At 37.1% G+C, this 16,872-nt stretch overlaps 1 protein-coding gene across 2 annotated transcripts in view; it reads left to right on the forward strand.

Moving 5' to 3' along the window:
* Positions 1–16,872, forward strand: part of LOC145768209 (uncharacterized) — a 34,640-nt gene that overhangs the window by 15,772 nt on the left and 1,996 nt on the right. The window contains exons 14-33 of one of the 2 annotated variants that reach the window (XM_082579695.1): positions 4,574–4,664; positions 5,071–5,158; positions 5,542–5,636; positions 6,422–6,467; positions 6,663–6,696; positions 7,042–7,194; positions 7,807–7,917; positions 8,330–8,389; positions 8,623–8,711; positions 8,937–9,074; positions 9,481–9,605; positions 10,034–10,118; positions 10,783–10,814; positions 11,559–11,709; positions 11,795–12,874; positions 13,140–13,172; positions 13,980–14,073; positions 14,750–14,893; positions 15,632–15,712; positions 16,054–16,152. In XM_082579695.1, coding sequence (XP_082435821.1) covers positions 4,574–4,664; positions 5,071–5,158; positions 5,542–5,636; positions 6,422–6,467; positions 6,663–6,696; positions 7,042–7,194; positions 7,807–7,917; positions 8,330–8,389; positions 8,623–8,711; positions 8,937–9,074; positions 9,481–9,605; positions 10,034–10,118; positions 10,783–10,814; positions 11,559–11,709; positions 11,795–12,874; positions 13,140–13,172; positions 13,980–14,073; positions 14,750–14,893; positions 15,632–15,712; positions 16,054–16,152 — 2,829 coding nt within the window. The remainder of the gene's footprint in view (positions 1–4,573; positions 4,665–5,070; positions 5,159–5,541; positions 5,637–6,421; positions 6,468–6,662; positions 6,697–7,041; positions 7,195–7,806; positions 7,918–8,329; positions 8,390–8,622; positions 8,712–8,936; positions 9,075–9,480; positions 9,606–10,033; positions 10,119–10,782; positions 10,815–11,558; positions 11,710–11,794; positions 12,875–13,139; positions 13,173–13,979; positions 14,074–14,749; positions 14,894–15,631; positions 15,713–16,053; positions 16,153–16,872) is intronic. The other variant, XM_082579696.1, reaches the window with a different exon arrangement.

Below are 16,872 nucleotides of genomic sequence, written 5' to 3' on the forward strand. Positions count from 1 at the left end.
ACATTTAACATTATAAAAACAAAAAACAAAAAGCGAACGTTTTCGGCTAGTCATATAGCCCTTTTCAAGCCTATAAGAAAATACATTATTAAAAGAAATGTTAAAGAATCATATAGTATCACAGCAAAAATATGGTCAAAGCTAAACATTTGAGAAACTGCCTCGCTCACACAAAATGATAACTGAAAATTACACAGCACAACGGGTCAAGTATTTCAGAGGTAAAATTAATTGATTGTTCAGACAAGGACTCAGGCAGATTACGCAAGAAAGACAGAAGCACAAGAGATAGTGGCACAAAACAAAGTAAATGCGAGAAACACAAGACGTGATAATTCAATCAAAAAACTGCTAAAAGGTAAGAAGCTCCGCAAGCAAATAATTGCCTGTTGAGCCCTGGGTTTAAAGATTTGATGATCAATGCCTCGTGAATCTTGGTGTCGAATTCGGACAAACACTTACGAACAATTTTGAAAGACTGCAAAGACGGTTTATTGTTAGAGCACGATTGGCAGTTTCTAATATGGTCTTTAATTGCACTGTTTTTATTAAAATTAGCTAAATTCAAATGCTCTCCCACTCTCGTCACCAAATGTCGTGTGGTCATACCAACGTATGACGATCTCGCATCATGCGAGCAAGTGAACTTATACACGACGTTAGAACATAAGCGGAAAGGAGTTTTAGACTTCAACTGAAAATAATAACCAGCTTTAAATGTTTTATAAACGGGAAAAATCTTAACGTTAAACTTCAAGGCAATAAATCTGGACAAACTTGTGGCAAAACGTTTGGATTCCTTGCCAACAAACGGGATTGTTAGAAAGTTTTTGAAATCAGGTTCCTCAACTGGAGACGTAGTGGAAACCGAATTCAAAAATCCTCTAAGAACCTTGTTAAAAAACCATTTAGCCACAGAGGGCATGTTTCTATACAAAGATAAATTGTACAAGCAAATTGACGGAGTGGCTATGGGTTCGCCTCTGGGTCCCACTCTTGCCAATTTCTTTCTAGCCCACCTTGAAAATGAGATTTTTTCTGAAAATACTTCCCAATTCTTTCCCAAGCTTTACTTACGTTATATTGACGACATTTTTGCCATATTTGATAACGATAATTCTTGTTCACAGTTTCTTGAAGTACTCAATACGCAACATCAAAACATAAATTTTACTGTAGAAAAAGCAACGGAGACTATACCTTTTTTGGATGTAGAAATCAAGATAAATGGTAATGGATTTGATACTTGGGTCTGGCGTAAACCTACAAACACTAATCTTTTCCTTAATTTCAGCGCTGTTTGCCCGTCTAATTACAAATCTGCTTTGATCAAGTGCCTTATCTCGCGAGCTCGCGACATTTGCTCGAACAATGACTGTTTCAACAATGAAATTAATAAATTACGCTCATACTTTGGTGCTAATCATTATCCGACTTGGTTTTTTAACAAGGTTCTTAGAGGATTTTTGAATTCGGTTTCCACTACGTCTCCAGTTGAGGAACCTGATTTCAAAAACTTTCTAACAATCCCGTTTGTTGGCAAGGAATCCAAACGTTTTGCCACAAGTTTGTCCAGATTTATTGCCTTGAAGTTTAACGTTAAGATTTTTCCCGTTTATAAAACATTTAAAGCTGGTTATTATTTTCAGTTGAAGTCTAAAACTCCTTTCCGCTTATGTTCTAACGTCGTGTATAAGTTCACTTGCTCGCATGATGCGAGATCGTCATACGTTGGTATGACCACACGACATTTGGTGACGAGAGTGGGAGAGCATTTGAATTTAGCTAATTTTAATAAAAACAGTGCAATTAAAGACCATATTAGAAACTGCCAATCGTGCTCTAACAATAAACCGTCTTTGCAGTCTTTCAAAATTGTTCGTAAGTGTTTGTCCGAATTCGACACCAAGATTCACGAGGCATTGATCATCAAATCTTTAAACCCAGGGCTCAACAGGCAATTATTTGCTTGCGGAGCTTCTTACCTTTTAGCAGTTTTTTGATTGAATTATCACGTCTTGTGTTTCTCGCATTTACTTTGTTTTGTGCCACTATCTCTTGTGCTTCTGTCTTTCTTGCGTAATCTGCCTGAGTCCTTGTCTGAACAATCAATTAATTTTACCTCTGAAATACTTGACCCGTTGTGCTGTGTAATTTTCAGTTATCATTTTGTGTGAGCGAGGCAGTTTCTCAAATGTTTAGCTTTGACCATATTTTTGCTGTGATACTATATGATTCTTTAACATTTCTTTTAATAATGTATTTTCTTATAGGCTTGAAAAGGGCTATATGACTAGCCGAAAACGTTCGCTTTTTGTTTTTTGTTTTTATAATGTTAAATGTAGTGTTGTTGCTGAGTTATGTCTGTTTATGGTTTAAAAGAGTTACCTCTCTACCCAAATTGTATAAATTAGAATATGTTAGGTTTTAGACACCAATTATCTCGAAAACCATACTACATTCGGGCACAATTTTTTGTCAAGAGATGCATGAAGTCTTTAAACGTAGAAAAATGCAAAAAAGTCATATTTGGCAAAATGGCGGATATTAGGTTTACCAAAATCACAGCAGAACTGATATTTCCTTTTGTTTTGCACTGAATGCCTGATTCAGGTGATGGGCGTGTCCACGAATATGTTTGGTACTTCTTGAGAAGCTAACATACAATGAGCCACTAAAAGTATCAAACGTTTGTGAGACGATATAAATCTTATTTTAAATTTTTTTACCAACTAATGATTGTAAATCAGCTTTTCGTCAGCATTAAGTTCAGCAGGCCATAGCCTAAGACAGAGGTTCTCAACCTTTTGAGATTCAAGGACCACTTAAAAAAATTGTGTCTCAGTCACGGACCACTACTTCCCTTCCTCCTCCCCTTGTACCGAACAAATGTCACTTATTGCTTGATAAGTAATAAACAGTAGGCCTAGTTGGTTTTAGAAAGATTGCTACATTGAGTGCGAGCCTTGAGCTTGCACATTTGAGCATAGCATATCCAAACGAGGTGTAATACTTGAAAGACTCAATCGGAGTTCATCTTCGACTTCAAGACGAGAACAATAATTTGTTTTCATTGTAACCAGTGCAGAAAATCCACATTCACAAAGATACTGTAAGATGTCGCAAAAGGTAAAATTATTTTTAAAGCTTTCTAAGACAGTTGTGGATACTCATGTGAAGCTTGTATCCAAAATTTTATCAAGTTCACTCTCAGATGGATGCAACATATTATTCAAAGTAGTGTCACTGGTCAGTTCACGGACTGGAAACCCATGAAAAACTCTGAATGTTCAAATCACCAAAGTAGAAGTTGAATTGATCCTGCAGTGACTGAGTATGGTCAGAAATAAAATTCATCAACAGTTGTTTATTGATTTCAGCATTTTCTGGTTTCTTAGTGAATTCGTACAATTGATCAAACATGTCAAATTTACCTCTGCAATAATCTTGTCTCCCAAAGATAAGGTTTTTTCTTAAAGTCAGACACTTTATCACTGAGGGTAATTAACTTTGTCTGCTTTCTTTGCAGCGATGAATTAAGTTTATTCAGTTGTTCAAAAATGTCAGCCACATAAGCCAGAACAGCAACCAAAAGCTATCGTTGAAATAAGCAACAAGCTTGGATTTTTTGTCCAAGAAACTCTCTCACAGCATCACGTAACTCAAACAGTCTGTTAAACACTTTTCCCCTTGATAACCAGCGAACTTGAGTATGCATCAGTAGCTGTTCATGATCAAGATCCATACTCGAACATAATGAAGCAAAGAGACGACAATTTAGTGGATGAGCCTTGATAAAATTAACAACTTTTATGCAAAGGGTTAAAAAACAACGATTTCAGACTTTGCTCGCGGACCACCAGGCAAATGCCCGCGTACCACAGGTTGAGAACCGCTGGCCTAAGAAGGGTCGTAGACATTACATTTCAGATAAATCAATGCTATATTCGAAGGGGCGCCACTCCGCAATACTTCAGCATTGGCGTTGTCATAAATTCCGATCAAACTAATTTGCTGATTCTTAAAACTTTAATAGAAATAGAATGTTTAACCACTCAATAAGTCGATGTATTATCTGTTTTTCAACAGCATAGCATAGAATAAACATATTAATTATGAAAAAAAGAAGTTTATAATTAGTTTTATTATTTTTGCATAATGTGTTTACTGTTTATGCCCAGGGAAAAACAAACTGCATTGATTGATCTTGCGGTGGTACACGTGATGTTGTAGCTGCATGGACCCCCAGTCAGCAAATATGCCCTTTTTTACTAGATTCGACGTTTGACAACGTCGTGAGACGTTGCGTCAATGTAAAAAAAGAGCAAATTTGCTGACCAGTCCATCCCAGGCAAAAAAAATCAGTCCATTTTTACAATGTTAGAATGGTTTGTTGACTGGGATCGCGCCCCTTCGTTTGTACTTGCACAGGACACTGTTTGATGCTTCCAGACTCCAGAGTGAACCAACCGTTAATCACTCAGTGAACGCTGATCAATGAAGCCAATACGCGGCTAGAGCTTTTCACATGAATGGCAATTGATACCATTTTCTGACTTGTTTTTTGTCATAGCAATACATTTGATGATGGTTTATTTGGACCGGTGGCCAAGCCTAATGTGAAGAAAAATTCAAGAGCAACTTTACCAAAAAAATCCAGAATGGTATTTACATGTTTGTGTTAAATTTCTATAAATTTCATACTATATAGGAGGAGACAATGTGATGTACAGTGTATGTCCAAATGCTTTTCAAGTAGAAATTGTCGGCTGTCACTTACAGCGCTAACAGTTATCTTATATTTTTTGACACTAACAACGAGCTTTTAGTGCTATGTATGTCGGGGGATTTATTGTTATTGGCCTTTGTTATGTTTCCCTGTGGTGAGGTATCATTAACAAAATGAGTACACGGGTGCTGAGTCTGATATTGTGTTTACAATTTTTGTGTGTGGAAAAGCTTGGTTTTTAAGAAATTCTAAGTTTACTGGTGGTTTGTTTGACATTTTTAAAGGAAAATGAATTGTTATCAATAATATAACTGTGTTTGATAGTTTTTGTTTAATAACAGAAACAGGAATCCCTTGGCACAAAAGATGTTACAAGAAGTAAATGGGACACTCCAGAACGGCAATCGATGTCTCCATCCATTGACAATGGTACGTTGGCGATAGGATAGTCAACTGGATTGTTTGTCTCACTAAGTATAATCGCCCAAATAATTTGATTTTTGTCCTATCTATCCACTTAAGAAGTGTAATATTATTTTTCAATACTGAGCCAAGTCTGGTCAGATTTTGTTTGGATAGTTTTTAGATGCAACCTAATGATTCCAAGGGGTCCCAACTGAGAAGTTGTAGGAAAAGTTTTTTAAATAATCTCAATGAACCAAAACACTTTTAAATTAGCATTAATGATTTCAAAAGCTACCAGTTGATAGCACCTCGCATGTCTTGCTGTATATGGTTCCATAGCATATTTTTCCAATGAGGATCACTAAGCAACTACCGCCAGATTGTTTACAGAACATCTGTGTTGTCAGATGTCTCAGACATGGACGAGCGCTTGAAAGACAGTGGGGACGGTCGGATTGTTAGCGGTGTTGTGGGCTACGAAAAGCTACTTGAGCCGCAAAAAGTATGATAGGATAAAAGTTTTTGAAATTGCTTGTCATATCTATGCAGGAAGGATTATGGCGTAACGGAAATCAGCGCGTTGGTTCAACGCAGTTTGTCCTTTTCGTAAATAACTATACTGTTTACGACTTGTTATTTCGTTTGATATGAGATATGTATTGTTAATCCCATCGAGTTATGTGCATTGTTCAATAAAGAACAATGATTGCAGACAGAGCCTCTTTTTCACTCTTTTAGACTTCATCGGGAGAAGCAACGATTCTTGATTATTAAATGTGTTAGCTTTCTACTTTCTAGTTAACACAGCACTGTAGGAATTGTAACATAAAACGTGCATCAATCGTTTTATTTTATTAGATGTGAAACTTTCTGGAGTGGTTGCATACGCTTTGTCGATACTCCATTTTAGCTACCATACTTGCCCTTTCTTACATCGTTTCAAAGTCGCCAGCTTCATGGCTTTCCTTTGCCGCTACCACCAAGGTTGTCACACGCTTTGAAAAATTTCCAGCCCAATGCTAATGAAAAATAGCCTGATTGTCATAAGCGATGAAGCAAGCCCAAAAGTAGCCCAAAATATGACAAATTCGTGCAAAATATAGTTAATTTCGAAAAATGTCCGTCAAATGGAAAGAAATCAAACGAAAAACCGATATATATTTCACTTTGCACATAATTCCCATGTCTGGCGATGTTAAAGCGATAAAAACAAATTTTATAGGATGATTGCTGTTAGTAGAATTTTAACTATCTTTCTTTATTTTTTATTCTTTTTATCATTCAAAGTTGCGGCACAAACACAAAAAGAAAAAGAAGATCCAGGAAAATCACAGTAAGCGTTTAATCATAATTTTTATATCTTTCCTATTTAAAAGTGTTGTACATTATTGTTAGTACAATCGCAAACACAATGAAGTTTTATCGGTTTGCCATCTTAAATGGGATTAATGAATATTTATTTCGGAACAGTTTTCGTAAGCAGCATTTTCTCTTAAATTTATTGTAACTTTTGATGATCACTTTGCAGAGAAGGGATCAACCTCAGCGCCGAATCAACAAACGTAAGTTTTGTTTCTGTTGCTACCATAAGAAGCTCAGTGGGCACTTTTACCTCAATAGTTTAGTTAGACATTTTATTAAACTTGATGTTTAATAAAATGTCTAACTAAACTAACTAAGTGTGACATTTTTTTGCATTAGTTTTTTTTTGAGTTCATTTAAAGTTAAGATTTATCTGATACAAGATTTATTCTGATTACAATTTCGTATGCAACCGATTTTTGAGAATGCTGCAAATTTCCTTTTTTTCCATGTTATTAGTACATAAACAAGCTGTAATGTCATTTATGAACATAGTCAATGCCATAACATACCAACTGAACTTACACATTTTAACTGAACATCAGAGTTGGAAAACAATCAAAAAACGGCTCATCAGTTTCATCGAAGCACAGAAGCAGTACAAAAACAAAGCCTTTAACACCGACTAGCGGCAAAGTGATGCTGAGAGAAGGTTCTTCGGACTCGTCACGTGACAGAGAACGTCACCACTATCAGAGGTGTGTAAGCGATCGATGTGGTTCAGTTTTAAGAATTGTCAAAATTACTGCTTTGGAATTTCTTTCAGCTTCAAACGGTTTACCTCTATGTGTGGATCTAAAATGCAAATGACTTTCATTTAATGTTAAACAATATAAATGATTTAACTAACCGGTGGTAGTCAATGTTAAAGTTTACAGAGAAACTTTGCTACTGTTTCAACAGGCGGGTCTCTGCCACTTGGTGTGTGACGGGGCGGCTTGCTCAATTGATGTGACAAAAAATGGACTTGTTTCTCTGAAGTGTAGCCACCTCTGCTAGATTCTTCTTTGTGACGAGGCTTTTTCTTCATTCTTTGGGCCAAGGGTTTATCTGTACCACCCCAGAGATGCCTTGATGTGTCTCAGTTTGTTGTCATTGGCCTATTTCGGGAGCTCACGACAAGGAAGTTGACATCATGAGTCCAATCCGCAAGATGAAACTTTGTTCTGCTCACCACCGTGTTACACACTGCATGCTAATTCGTGCTCTTGGAAGAGCTGTACCTGACTTAATGTTTGCTGCAAGGTTTTTATACTTTATTATATGCTGCTGTAAACTTTTCTTTGCCAAGCTACATTTGCTAACAACAGGAATAGATCTCTCAAGAACCGCAAACGTTCCAAACAGAGAAGAAGTTCAACTTCCTCATACTCATCACGCACGTCATCAAACGAGTACCGACGCCGAAAACGTCAACGTCGGTAATTGCTTGTGAATCAGAGATTTTATAATAATACTATTGAAATAAGTGCCCTAACTAACTCCGATCACCATGTGGTTTACCCAACAGCCTCCAGAATTTCATGCATATGTGATACAGCAAAAGATACAATTGAGTATCATTTGACATGATCACTGAAACAACCATGTTAGATCGCTAACTGTGCAACATGTGAAGCAGTGTGTTTTTGAAAGAAAAATTCAGTGTCCAATAATTAAGAAAGCACTTTTTATTAGAGTTTCTAATCTACAAATCGTTGGAAATTAAGCTAGCTTTCACTTTCAGTTTCTTCTTCAATGCCTACCCTGCAAAAAAAGACATCTCTGAGCTCTAGCGTATAAGCTCATACTTACATAAGCGCATTGCACATTGTTTTTTTTGTTTTTGTTCAGTTACTCTGTTAGCGACAATTCGGTATCAGGTCACCGATCGTCGGCTTCATTTTCTGAAAGGTTTGTATTCGATCATTGATTTTTATACGCGAGGTTTCTTAATGTTATTTATTAGTAGAATTATTGTATATGCATTATGCATTGTATAATATACAAATTCGTATCATGTTGCCAAACAATTAAATTTTTTAACAAAAAAATTGTCTGATGAGGTACATTTAAGTCGAGCGAAATAGTGGATTTGATATAGGATGTCTCAATTGCACTGATGAAAACTCTTCTGTCGTCGACAGATACTCCTCAGGTAGCTTGAGGAGATTATCATCACGCTCTGACGACTCTCAAGGTCATCCATCGATGGTGTCTTCCAGATCTGCATCTTGTAAGTGACTGCCAACTGGACGCTGAATTTGTAATTTTTGAAGAGTATGCAAAGGATGTCATGCTAGTGTTTCTGATGAGGGATTACATCTTGGTGTTGTTTAAGGTTACTTTCTTTTTTGAAATGGTGTATGCAAACTATGCAGTATGCACTATGCATGCTTTCTCCACCAACCATCACGTTCCAGGTGATTTTCATTCAATTGTAACTTGTATTTGTTGATAGCGCCTGATTTTTCGGGTGAAAATTCTTTCGTTTCCACTCCCGTGCCTGGAAAGAACAAAGTAGGTGTCGCCGAGAGCCCAGCATCTCATGATAAACCATTGCTAGGTCGCACCAAGAAGAAACTTCACAAGAAGGGTGGTGAGTATTGTCTGTTTTCATTTTGTTTCATAGAAGTCTGATCTTCATTCCTAACATCAGGTTCGACCAGTTGTCTGCAGTGACTCCTCCATTTTTCTCTATTTCTGATATCTTCAAAATGAAATTGTGCTTTGTATGCATTCGACACAGTTGCTTTTGAAGTGTTATAAAACTCCGGCAATACGACCACCGTCTTTGGAGCAAAACGCATATTTACAGATGATCGTATTAAAGAAAATTAACCGTAAATGCAAATATTGAAAATAGCTTAATAAGCGAAGTAGTTATTGGCTCCGAGTTGTTTTTATGAGACGAACAAAGTTTGTTGCATTTTTTCTTACAACATTTCTTATAGCAGAACAATGTTCTATATTTGTAAAATTAGTAAATTACGTTTGTTTTTCAGCGAAAGCTTCCTCGAAGTCTTTGCAACCAGTTCCTGCGTCGAGGGAAAGAAAGAAAAAGCCACGCAAGGAACCCCAGCTGCCATGGCAACCGCCCTTAGAGTTTGGCGAGGAGATAGAAGAAGAGGTGCAGCAATTTTTGGGGAAAAAAATAAAATTTGATAGCATAACCTTTCGCATAAGATTCAAGTGAAAACGCTCATGCGACTTAAATGTTTTATGGTTTCATTTCTTAAAAATTTTGGTTGTGAAAACGCTTCTTCGTTTTGATCTCGTTGAATGCGACTCATACCTTTTGCGACCATTGCTTTGAATTTGATAAACCAATAAAAAATATATATATTTAAATTTTGCTTGCAATATTTTAGTTTTCTCCACTTAATGTATTTTTTTTCAGTAGTTTGTTCAGTGTGTTCTTTTATCACCTAATTTCTTAATTTCATTTTGGTAGCGCTCCCACAAGAATGTGAGAACTCCACATAAGAAATGACTATGCAAATAGTAAGAACGCCAAGACATATTCAACTCATCTATCATGTCGGTTGTTTGTTTCAGATTGTTGAAGTAAAAGTTGAGAGCAAAAACCAAAAGCAAGATGTTTCTCAGATCAAAGAAGAACAAGTGACTTTGAAGGATGAAGGTACTTGTCTGTATTCTTTTTTTTATGTGTAAATTGAAAATTAGTTATTTACGGACTTTATTGAATGTGTAAGGCATTTTTTCAAAAGTCTCGTCAGTAAAGTCTTGATTATTCTCTTTCCACATATATTTTTAGAAGGTTTAGTAGTTTACTCTGCAAAGCTTTTAATTTCTAAAGCTTTTGACGCACCGGCTACTTCTCGTTTGCATTGGAATTAGTTATTGTTGTGAAAACATTAAAACCATTGCAGTTCGAAGATATTTTTAATAACTTCAAATCTTTCTCGTACAAAATATTTCTCCGTTCCTTCATACTTTAATATCAACCTAACATTGTCCATAACCAATTAACTTCTAAACACAAGGTGCTAGAAAGGTATTTTTTTCACTCCCACTTTTTCTATGGCAGCAAGCGGATGGAGCTTTCCATTTTAAAAGCTTTTTCAGTTTTTAAGGCCACCTTTTTTGCAACTACAACGCAAGATTAAGTTACTGTATATCAAATCTGCACCATTGTCAAAGCAATTGTGCAAGAAAACTATTTTATTGTCACTTAAATAAGAGCTGTTTGCAGTGATTTACTTTCGATCCGATTCCACCTCTCGCGCGCTCTTTGTTGCGTTGAAATTTGATCAATTTTCAAATTACTTCTTGTTTTATTTCAGAACCGGTTGAAAAAACTGAAACTATGTTAAAGGTAAGGATTGTTACGTTTAGTTAATGTTGATGTGCTTCACAACGACTCCTTTGTGGCAATGTTACAAGGACTGTATTGTTTGACAGCATGAAATCTGATAAAAAAAAAAACAGAATTTCGCATCGATAAGAAGAGGGTCAGCAAAATCTGTCATATTTACATAGGCTATTTAAATCAAACATGCTGCAGCACATCAACAGGCACACAACTGTGTGTTGCCACATGCTGAATTCCATAATTGCAGTCTTAATGAAGGCCCATAATAATCATTACCCTGCAGATTCTGTAAACTTTAAAGTATTTTAAAGTTGATTTTATTTTGTATGTGAAGATATCCGTGTGTAGTTGTGGTGAGTAGATACATGAAAAGTTTTTCTTCTGTTTGTTCTAAGCGATTTAAAAGCTTTACTTTTACTCGGATGCAGTGACGTAGTTGTTTGTTGAGTCCTGATTGTGATGCATATGAAATAGAAACCAAGCACAAAAATATTTACCTGGCTTGTCACACGAGTAATGAGTATGGATATTACTCTTGTAAAAGCCATGGTGATCAGCATCGTGCTTAGCATTCGAACGAATTACGCATTATATGTTCATTGTTCATGACAGTCAGCAAAAATCCTGTGTGCGTTTCCGAACCATTCTTGGCAAACAATGACAATTATTTGATGTTGGCTTTGTTTATATCTTTTTTAACATTCAAAGGTGTTAGTGTAATGTAACATTATTCTCTTCGCAAAACAGAATGGCAAGACTGACATGGCAGATGACTTCGACGACATTGATGCTTTGTTGTCCTCTGCTTTGGATGTTCAGAAAAATCCAAATAAAAGAACCAAACAAAAAATCGATGTGAAGCAAAAGTTATTGCTGTTACAACAAGCCACTGCGAAAGGTAGGCCTAGTTAGTTGCTTTCAGTTGGTTGTCAATATTACAACAGTTTCCAGGAACTAGTTTTAACTTTACTGTTATTTCTTAGAAACCACGAAACCAGGAGAAACGTCCGATCACGTCACAGAACTTTGCCACGAAAATAAAGAGATACCTTCTTCTTCGAACTCCCAGCCTTTCAATGTTGCTACCTCATCTACGGACACAGTTCCCGGAGGGTTTGGGTTTATACCCAAATATGAACCACCTTTGCCCATAACTCCTCCAAAAGTGGTCATAAAAACAATAAAGTCTCCGTCACCAGAGCAACAAGTCCAAGATGTTGGGATTTGGTCTGATGAAGAATCGGACAAAAACAAAATTGAAACTTGCAAGTTATCTAAACCCAGTCCTTCAGCAGAAAATAAAGTGTTGCCATCGCCAAAGATAGAGAAAGCTATTTCTAAAAAAGTCGCCGTGGTAAAACAAGAAATTTTCCAGGTTTCAACTGCGTCTCCAGTTTTGCCTAGCACTTCTGTGCAGGAAAGCAAAGCATCCAAGGTTTCCGAAAAGGTTCAGAATAAATCTGTGGATGTCAAAGATGAGAATGAGGATGACGACGACGACACTGAGGAAAATGATCTTTTGGTTCACGAACCAGTTGCAACTTCGAAAAAGCCATTTGTGTTTAACATTAAACTTCCCAAGCCTGAATCTGAGCCCTCGAAGCCAAAAAAGAAGCGAAAGAAACAAAAGAAATTAAACAAAAAGCGCAAAGAAAAACAGAAAACACCTTCAACAATTTCCACTGCAATTGAGACCTCTGCAAATGCTACTGCAACTGTAACCACCGCCGCTATTTCTACCCCCTTAACAACCTCTCCTGCCACATCAGCTGCTATGACGCCAGTCACTTCTGACGTCATTACTAACACTGCTCAATCTCAATATCCTCCTCCAAATATGCTTTCGCACCCTTCTCGCGCAATGGGTCTATACAACCCTTACTATCCAACGCCCCATCCTTACATGGGTCCAAGAGGCATCGTACCACCAGGACATATGTACCCTCATCATTTTCACTCCCAGTTTATGGGATTTCATCAAGGACATCCGCCTCTGCCAGTGGAAATGAGTTTTCAGCCTGCACTCCCCGACGACAATGCCCCTCCTCCTCTGCCAAGTGAAAGTAGGTTATGATACTTTGGGGTTTATTGAACTTTGCTTTTTTACAAGTGTCACTCTCAGCGACTACAAGCTTTTGAGAAGTTAAAAAGGTTCTTTGCAGAAAGTGATAAGTTTCGTTCGAAATATTTTCTTTCAGCTCGTTTCATGTCAAATGAATGAAGTGTCTGGTATAATTTGTGAAGATTGTATGTTTTGAGGTGTAAAAGTCTTGCGAAACATTTCATTATTAATTATTATTGCATACTTTTAACGTTGTTAATCTACAGATGAACCTGAAAAGCCCCCGGAACCAGTTTTCGGTAAGCAATTGTCAGTTTACTTTGGTATGCGAAAATATAAACAGAGTTTATGATTACTTTCTCAACATAGCTAAATCCTAATAATGCCTCTACTGTCATTGCTAATAATTGCACTTTTTTTTTCCATTCACTGTTTAAAAGTTGTGCCAAGTTAGATCTTGCTTGTTTTGTTTTTTTTTTCTTCCTCCCGGACACGTGTCCAGGGATAAGAAGATTGTGCAATAGATTGAGTTTCGCTTTTAGCAGCATGATCGTCGTTTGTCATAGCACATGACTAAGGAACTGTGTTCCGAAACCTAGTACAATTCGCTATTACCACAACGAACATGCAGCATCAAGCTAAAACAGGTCGTTAATATCTACATTGTGAAGAAAAGAAAATTCTTTGTTTTATGTAAGCTAGCTTTGAATCGAGAAATTTCTGTCTTAACCTTTGATACGTAGGCTAACTGGCGTATTCAGCAAGTAACCTTAGTGGGGTGATTTCGAGAAAACACAATGAAGTGTAGATCTACATTAATCCGACCTTTCAAATATATCGGGAGTAAAGTTACTTTTCTGTGTTATTGGGGGAAGGACAATTGCCCACGCAACACCTATTTTACTGGGTAATCGCTCCTTCCCCTTGGATCTGCCACTGCGTAAGTGCGTAGGCTACATGTGAATCGAGCCGCATATAAACATTGTTATGCGGTACACAGTCTTACTTTTCACTGTTGAAATTCAGTAAAACAGTTTGCAGATTAAAACCATGTTTAATTGTTTACGTAACAACCAAAGTGTTTGCTAGTGAAACTTATGTTTCAGACTCCCAGCGTTTGAGCGATCAAAAAGTGGCAGCGATGTTTGCCAGTCATGACATCACCAAAGAAAAAGTTGAGAAATTTTTCGATGACGATAAGTACGTTGCATCCATGTTAAATTTGTATGAATATCAGTTGTCGAATGTGGCAAGGTGCGATCAACTCTTAGCTTTTGGGCTTCTTCAGCATCACATAATGACTGCATGGTGTCGATCAGTTCCCATGTTTCACTGACATGTTAATGCTTGTTGCACCAGCAAGTGCCCAGCCACGTGCAGAGCCAGGTAGATAACTCTCTAATCCATTACAAATTTTTTATATTACATTACAGTATTTTGTTTGAGCACTTTGAGCTGCGTTTCTGGTGGGGCTGTCCAAAGCCATCTTTTAGTCGAAACAAATATTTTAAAATATTTTTGTAATGACATATGTTAATGTGTATAAATCTGTGTGAACAAAAATAGGTAGAAAAACAAAATATGTAGATTATGTTAATGTAAAGTCCACTTTGGTTACACTACTATCGCTACGACTTCAATGAAGATTACAAATCAAGAAAGCAACATTGTTTTGTTACTTTTATTGAGTAAACGAAAAGTTATTCAAAAACGTACTTTTTCCGAACAACTGTTCAATCGTTTTGCGTTGGTACAATGTCTTCAAACATTGAAACAATTGTACAACAAAAAACATCTGCTTACTTAAATCGATGCAAAGAGGCCTGATTTGCTGGCTAAGTTTTAAAATATGTTCATCTTTTCCTGATGGTTATAGAAATCTCAGTGATATCCCCTCTCCCGCCTCGTCACGGTCGAGTAGTTTATTTCGTAAACGTCGTCGGAGGAAACGTCACCATCAATCACGTCGTCATCGCAGGTACTCATCGTCGTCACGGGGAAGCTCGTCGCGTAGCAGAAGGTAGGCGTTCCATGAGCGGATAAATTATTTACTTGCATTGAAAAGACGTTTTTTTTTTTTAGAGTTGTGGAGTGCTCTGTGTCAGATTGACTTTCTTTGGGATAATGGTTCATATCCCTCACGGTCAGTTCCTATAATCTCACTTTCGCACCAGTCATACGATTGACATAGCGTGGTGCTAACTTCATCACAACATATAAACCATAGTTACGAGCAAATTACATCAAATATAGTTATTACTTTCTAAAACCGCTAAAACCTGTTTCACCCTAAACGAGGGATCATCAGAAGGTCCTGAACAATATGCAAAAGCAATAAATCGGTAATACCTAAAAAGATATTAAATATTATAACCTTAATTTAATTTGCAAAAAAACCTCAGAATTGCAAAGGGCTACCTTCATCGGTTACCGCAAAAGATAGAGGTAGCCCTTTGTAATTCTGAGAGTTTTTTGTAGATTAAATTAAAGTTATAATATTTAATATCTTTTCAAGTATATATTACCGATTTATTGCTTTTGCATTTTTTTCAGGACCTTCTGATGATCCCACTTTTAGGGTGAAACAGGCTTTAGCGGTTTTAGAAAGTAATAACTATATTTGATGTAATTTGCTCTGACTGGCATTGAGCACTTTTTGTAGTATCGGTATTAGTAGTATTTATTGTTTAAACAATAATTTAGATGGTGTAGAGGCGATTTGAGGTCTTCTAACCGTCAAAGTTATTCATAATTCCAGGTCTTACTCGTCGGACAGCTCAAGTCGTTCTCCAAGTGGTCGCCGGGGGAGAGGCCGGTCATTGAGTAGTTCCGATAGCAGGTACAGAAGCGTCAGACGTTTTATCAACATGTATGAATAAGCGTAAATGGCGGATGTATAATTGTATATCCAATAACGTTCTCAGTACTTGCTGGTTTTGTATTGGAAGCGTGTTGTGGCCTCTGACGTATTGCACATACCACAATGTGCGAGTCGATCTTGATTCCATTCCTATGAGCTTATTGTAGTGGATATCACAATAAGTGTAACCGTATTGAGCTAGCATTGTTATGGGTTTAGCATCTGTCAGAAAATAACCCTTGCTGGCACGTAGCTTACTCTATCTTGCACAGATAGCTGAGAAAAGCGCCACCTAGCACATTGCCTGTCATGTTTTGCAGCTACCGATCACGCTCCTATTCGAGCGATCGTTCCTTCCGAGGGAGGTCGTCTCGACGTAACCGGCACAGCAGATCTCGCTCGTACTTCTCATCGAGCAGGTTGGTGCTGTTCGATCACATGTATTTGTAGTTTTTTCTGGTTAAAATTGTCATATAGATTCACATAAACATTTTTGTTGCGTTATCAGACGTGTTTCTGATTGACGGACTTCTTACTAATTCTAACAACAAATATCAGTCTTGCTGAGGCTGAACCATGTGGTTGTCAAGGCAACCATTTTACAGCACTTCGTGTGTAAGTTTTCTGAAATTTCAGTGCTTGTACTTTTTGAGTGGATAAAAATCGCCGTAACTAGAACACCATGTGTCTGGGATTACGCTAACTACTGATTTGAAGGTCTCAAGGAAAGCCATTTGCAAACTGATAAAGACGGCAAATGTCATTGTATCCACGTTACCTAAGTTAAGGCAAGCACATGAACTTTATTCTTCCCCTGGTTTATCAAGCCTTGTATGTACGATACTTTTATTCACACAGTACAAAAAATATCTAGACATCTCATGAGGATTGGATGTTGGCAGCGACGCGGTGGCACTTTTAAAAAATTAAAATCTCTGAAACGGTTTTCCTGTTTAACTTTTTCGGTTTGAAAATTCCCAAGAAAAAACACTAAAAGTAGCCTAGGATTCCCAAAAGTTTATTGAATGCGCATGTTTTCAAGTCGACTTCCGAAACCACTCCGAGAACAAAAGTTGCTTGAGCTTCAGTCTAAATTTCATTGAGTTGACACAACTCTGAAAAATTGAACTGTAATCTTT

This window comes from Aplidium turbinatum, chromosome 4 (genome assembly GCF_918807975.1).
Source record: "Aplidium turbinatum chromosome 4, kaAplTurb1.1, whole genome shotgun sequence".
In the NCBI taxonomy this organism is placed as follows: Eukaryota; Metazoa; Chordata; class Ascidiacea; order Aplousobranchia; family Polyclinidae; genus Aplidium; species Aplidium turbinatum.